General features: G+C 42.3%; 1 protein-coding gene across 2 annotated transcripts in view; it reads left to right on the plus strand.

The window, feature by feature from the left end:
• Positions 1-5304, plus strand: part of LOC124788228 (activated Cdc42 kinase Ack) — a 499253-nt gene extending 493949 nt beyond the window's left edge. For both annotated transcript variants that reach the window (XM_047255411.1, XM_047255410.1), the window contains one exon: positions 4931-5304. Coding sequence is in view for 1 of the 2 variants with exons in the window: in XM_047255410.1 (XP_047111366.1) it covers positions 4931-5039 (109 nt within the window). In the remaining variant the exon portion in view is untranslated. The remainder of the gene's footprint in view (positions 1-4930) is intronic.
• Positions 5305-6331: the final 1027 nt, after the last annotated feature.

Below are 6331 nucleotides of genomic sequence, written 5' to 3' on the forward strand. Positions count from 1 at the left end.
ATACGGACGAACCGCCTGACGCATAGCAATGGCTACCTGGTAAAGCTTAACTGCTAAGCTTATGACTCGAACCAAACTACTGTAGCTGTATTGTCATTCATTCGACCTAAATTGTGTTTCATATTACAGTGGACCAACTTTGTTTCGATTTGGAGGTGCGGCCTAAAACTTTTCTCTGCCCTTGAATTTCGAGTCTCAAATTTCAGGTGCAGCTTAGATTCAGGAATTTTTTTTTTTTCCCTTGATTTTGAGTCTCATTTTTCAGGTGCGGCTTAGATTCGAGTGCGGCTTAGATTCGACTAAATATGGTACATGACATAGCTTTAAGCAAATCAAGGTGCCACTGCACCAGTTCACTGCACCAGTTACCCCATCGGCACATCTCCTTGGTTCATTGATGCAGGATACAGAGTAAGATAAATTGTATATGAGGTATGCTTTCCTTTGTATCCCCAGTTCATCTTGAGATCAGAAACAATTTGATCTTGGTAGGGTGATACCTGTCATTAAGCTGGTTAACATAATCATGCCGTTTTGTATAGTGTATGCTGAAAGTGTTCATTTCCCCCCTGTAGGAACTTTGTGTCAATTGAAAAATGGTTCGTGTCAGAGACAAACATGATGAAAAAGATTGTTTAACATATTAAGCTTTCGGAAGAAGTCGTCCTTTAATACAAAATACATGCACATTCATACAAGCACAGCTGACACACACGTGGCCACTGTCTGCTGTGGAGAAGGGAGGGGGAGAGGAGAGAAATCGAGAAGGGGAAAGGGATAGAATTAGTTCTGGGATGGGAGCAGGGGTAAGTGTGTGGATGATGAAATCTAATGAAGTTGAGAACAGGGGGTTATGGGAACAAAGGATATCTTGCAGGGAGAATTACCACCTGTGGAATTCAGAAAAGCTGGCATTGCGAGGAAGAATCCACATGCCACAGCAGTCACTAAAGTAAAGCACATCCTGTTGAGCAGCAAGTTCAGTAACTGGGTGCTCCAGGTGTCTATTGGTCACAGTTTAGAGGTGGCCACTCATGTGGACAGACAGCTTGTTAATTGTCATGCACGCATAGAAAGCCAACTGTGGTTGCAGCTTAGTTTGTAGATAACAAGGCTGCTTTGACAGTTAGTACTGTCTTTGATGAGGTAGGAGGTGCATTTGACTGGATTAGAGTAGTTGGTCGTGGGTGGATGTACGGGACAGGTTGTGCATCTAGATGTATTGCAGGGATATGAACTATGAGGCAAGCGGTTGGGAGCAGGGGTGGAGTAGGGATGGACAAGGATATTGTGTAGGTTCACTAGGTGGCAGAGTACTACTTAGTGAAAGCCCGTGAAAGTTCTTGGAGAGCCTGTGGTAGAACAGGACAACCACAGAGGTGTCAGGCACATATCACATACACACAATGCTGTTTAGTTCAGGACTCACAGTTAACCCATTACTACAGTGTATAGACTTTGCACAACATCCCTGCTGACACGTGCACATAGGCTATGGCATTAGGAGTAGTTCGAGACATCTTGGTTGTAAGGTCCTTGTTACCTGTTCATTACAGTCTGATCAGACAGAGTAGCTACAGTGACCCTTCTGTGATCATTTTGCAGAGCTCTTGATGTAGCAGTATGATTGCCGCATGGGGTAGTAATATATGGGCAACCTTATCCAACTTGACTGAAACACTCGCTTGACCCATCTGTGAATATTGTTAGTTTGTGTGGGACCCATACAAAGAAGGACCGAGAGAAGATATTGAACATAAGCAAAGAAAAGCTGTACATGTATTCACACGTCTCTTTAAACCACAGGAGAGAAAATTTCAAGAATGCCAAACTGGCAGATGTTAAAAGATAGATGCAAACTGCACCAAGAAAGTAGAGTGCCAGCATGAAGTTAAAAATCTAAGAACATACCATAACAACCTACATAGATATGTTGGAACTTAGATAGTGGCAACACTACTGTGGAGACCCTATGCAATGGAATCTACTATTGTCGCTAATAGGACACGTTGTTGACATACCCACCTTACCTCTGAGCAAGTGGACTCGCCCGTCCCACATCACCAGTGTGCGCACTATTGGGGGAAACACAGTCACTTGTGAGCGAGCGGTCCAACATAATGGTGTCACTTTGTTTTTGAAACAGGAACAACGGAGTTGGATCAAAATTGAATGTGCCAGAGGTCGTACAGCATGACAGTGTCATCTAGGTCTTCAAGAGGCATGTGGAGAATTGGCATTGCCGTACAGAACAGTGGCATGTTGGGTAAAAGCCTTCAACGAAGGTCGGCAAACTGTGGCAGATGTGCATTGGGCAGGTCGTCCTAGTGTCTCTGAAGAAGCAGTGCATGTTTTTGCCACATTAGTGGACAGTGAATGATGCCATATGATTCGTGAGCTCACCCACGAAACCAGGGTAGCACATACGACTGTGCTTCGCATCCTGAAGGAACACCTTGGCAAGCAAAAAATTGCATCACGATGGGTTCTGCGTGACTTTACGTAAATGCAGAAATGGGTGCATTATGACGCTGCTCGGACACACTTGTAGTGCTGTGAGTGCAAAGGAGAGGATTTCTTATGCCGTATCGTAACACTGGATGAGACATGGGCCACATTGTACGAGCCAAAACTGAAACGCCAATCCAATGAATGACGTCATTATGGGTCGCCGCCATAGTGAAAAGTGCGTCAGAGCCCCAGCATCGTGAAAGTTATGATGATTCTCGTGTAAGCCTGTGATGGTGTTATCCTAATGCATTACGTTCCTCCATGGCAGTCCGTCAGTGCCCAGTATTTCTGTTTATTTCTGAAGCATCACTTGCGACCAGCTTTGTGAAAGAAGTGGCGACATGTTCTGCACAACCTACCCATCATTTTGCATGACAATGCATGGGCGCATACAGCACAAGCTGTAGCTGCTCTGTTCGGTTGATGGGACTGGGAAGTACTGTACCATCCACCATACTACCCGGACTTAAGTCCTTTGATTTGATTCCGAAGATGAAGGAACCACTTCGTGGCATTTGCTTCAGAACTGTTCCAGAGATTCGACAGGCAGCAGACCACTCCATTTGCACCATCAGTAGAACAGGCTCTGCTAACGGTATACTGTGCCTTCCACATCACTGGCAACAGGTTCTAGCCAACGCTGGTGACTACTTTGAAGGACAGTAACAGGTGCAAACATGTAACTCTGTTATTGTATCGGTTGTGAATAAATAGTTGCCACTATTTAAGTTCCAACCCTCGTATTAGTCATGTAGGCACTGTAGAGGTGAAATTAGAATTGTGACAGCATTTGAGCAGTCAGTCTTATTTCATTCCTTATACAACCGCAAGGGGAAGAAGACTAACATATTTTACAATGGAATGTACCCTCTGGTGTGCAGAGTACAGTTACATGTGTAGAAATACAGAAAACTCTGCGCAGTTGAATTAACTGTCAGCAGCTTTTGCATAGAGTGGGCATGGGGGGATGAGGGGATAAAGGAATGCTTGAGGTGCAACAGCAAATGAAAGCTCTTGCTTACCTCAGTGGGTAGCGTTCATGCAGTGACAACTGCTACAGTCACAACAGATTAATTTCCATCTCCTTCTAAACATGTTACTGCTTTCAAAGTGGGATCAAGCTCAAAAATATGTGGATGGCCTTGGTGCATGGAGAATCATTCTAATGACACTATGGGTCACAAATGGGGATATCTACTGACGTAAGATTTTTATGGGCCCCTACCTGGGAATGAGCATCTGAGAAACAGCAGATCTGGTAAGATGTTTGTGTGCTATTGTTGTGAATATCTGTGGAAAGCATTTGCCAGATGGTCAAATCACAAATAGATGATGAGGTGTCAGATGTGTGTGCTTAGCCACAGAATGTGTAGGTCAGTCGATTGCCCACTAAGTTCACGATTGTGTTGTGATGCACTGTCATCCGGGTGAACTGCCAGCTGCTTGAAAGATGTGTAGTATTGGTTGGGGCAGTGTTATTCTGTGGGAGACATTCGTCTGGGCTTCTGTGGGACCTATGGTGGTAACTGAGGGCACATTGACAGCTATGTGAACATTTTTTAATAACTTCCAATGCTTGGGCCACACAGTCAGAGTGAAGCTTTTGACAGACATAGTCTTTCAGGTGTAAACTGTAAGGTTTTGTTTTTCAATACAAAATTCAGTTTTAACACTAGACCATTGTCAAGTGCTTAAAATAGAGCTTTAGCACAAGCCAAAAACATCTGACCTTTATACAAATATTATATCTTGATGATGACCTTGTATATTCAGTTTTTTTTTTATAATGGCCATATTTTTACTTACAGTATGGCACTGTTTAAGACATGTTCTTAGCATCAAAATTTGAAGCACCTATTGAAAAATAAAACATTACACTCCATGATGGAAAGCATATGTCCTTCACAAAATATGTGCATGTTGTTGAAGATCCTTTGCATCCCATCATGCTCAATATATTCTCTGATGGTGATGGCCTCTTTCAGCAGGATAATTGTCCTTTTCACAAGACCAGAATTTGTGCTATAACAGTTTGAGGAACACAATAGTGAACTCACATTAATGTCTCAGCCACCAGATCCGCCTGATTTGAACCTGACGAAATACCTGAGCACTTAAAAACCACCACCCTCTAATTTACAGAAATTGCATGACCTGAGCTTGAACATCTGGTGCTACATACCTCCAGAAACCTATCAATGCCTTGTCAAATCATTTCCATGCAGAATTGCTGCTGTATTGCTTTCCAAGTGTAAATCAACACACTGTTAAGCAGATGGTTGTCGTCGTATTACGTATGTATGTATGTATGTATGTGTGTATGTGTTATATATATATATATATATATCGATCTACTACATTTTTTGTCAATAAGTTTGTCTTTCATCTTAATCACACATTTCTGGTTCCTTTATTTCAGACTTGGTTTAGCATCACGACACCAGTGTGAAATGGCCCTTACAAAGTGCGAATGGGATGTTGATCGAGCTGCTTCTTATATCCTTGATGTGGGAGATGCAAATGTGTAACATTGTTGCCAAGCCTGTAGAAAGTGCAGTATTGTGTGCTGGCACTAAATCAAACTTCAGCTGTTTGTATAATTTTGTAATATGTGCTGTAAATTGCAAGTTACATTCTGCAAAAAGAAAATGTGTTGTACATATTATGGCAAATTGTAGAACATACCCATACTGTTTTGTTTAAAAAGTATCTGCATCAATGATATGAGCATATCTCTGTATTTTATACTGAATGTGTTTTCGACTGAAATAAATTATTTATTTTGTGTCATTATTCCTCTTACACCATGTTTATTCAAATGAACAGATGCTTTAATAGCAATCTTGAGTATGAAATGGGAATACTTTTACTTAATTGTGCTGTCCTTTTTTGTCTGTTGATTTGCGTTACCATATGATGGCAGATGTGGGTTCCTTAGGGTGTGTCATTCTCAGTTCATCCTTCTTATCCTCCGTCAAACTTGAAGACAGATGAATGAGAAACACATCTCAAAGTGGACAGGTGCTTTCCACCATCATATAATCAGAAATTATAACAAAATTTCCAGTAAATGAGAACTAATGAAATGTCATTCTGATTCTGTCATTCCTTGGACATACTCGTTTGTAGAGGTTTCATGTGGGAAATTCACCTTGATGCTTGATGTTGTCCAAAGAATGTTATATGTTTTTGAAGACAATATATGGATTATATAGATGAGAGGAGTCTCGTAAGTATTCAAGAAAAGTAGAAGTCGAAATATTACATTTCCTTTCTGGACTAAGAAGGCAAGGAGGGTATGAAGTTCACATTGCCGCATTCGAGACAATTGTTAAGTATAGTGAGGGGTAGAGAAGAACTAAATCTTCATCAGTTAATTCAGCCGGCCAGTGTGGCCGTGCGGTTCTAGGTGCGTCCGTCTGGAACCGCGAGACCGCTACGGTCGCAGGTTCGAATCCTGCCTCGGGCATGGATGTGTGTGATGTCCTTAGGTTAGTTAGGTTTAAGTAGTTCTAGGGGACTGATGACCTCAGATGTTAAGTCTCATAGTGCTCAGAGCCATTTGAACCTGTTAATTCACGTCTAGTATAACTGGAAACGTGCAGTGGTGAAATAAGTGCAAGCCATCCTCATTGTGGGAGAAGCCCATCTGAGAGACGACACATTTGCAGATACTTTCACAACACACTCTTTCCCTGGGAGGAGGAAACCTGCCACTGAAGGTGGAAAACTGAGCAGATATTTGAAATTACAGCATTTAACCCTTTGAGTGCTGCACTGGCGCATGTGGCTGGCCTTGTCAAGCCTGCCCTTGGGGCCA

Source organism: Schistocerca piceifrons, chromosome 3 (genome assembly GCF_021461385.2).
Source record: "Schistocerca piceifrons isolate TAMUIC-IGC-003096 chromosome 3, iqSchPice1.1, whole genome shotgun sequence".
Lineage (NCBI taxonomy): Eukaryota > Metazoa > Arthropoda > Insecta > Orthoptera > Acrididae > Schistocerca > Schistocerca piceifrons.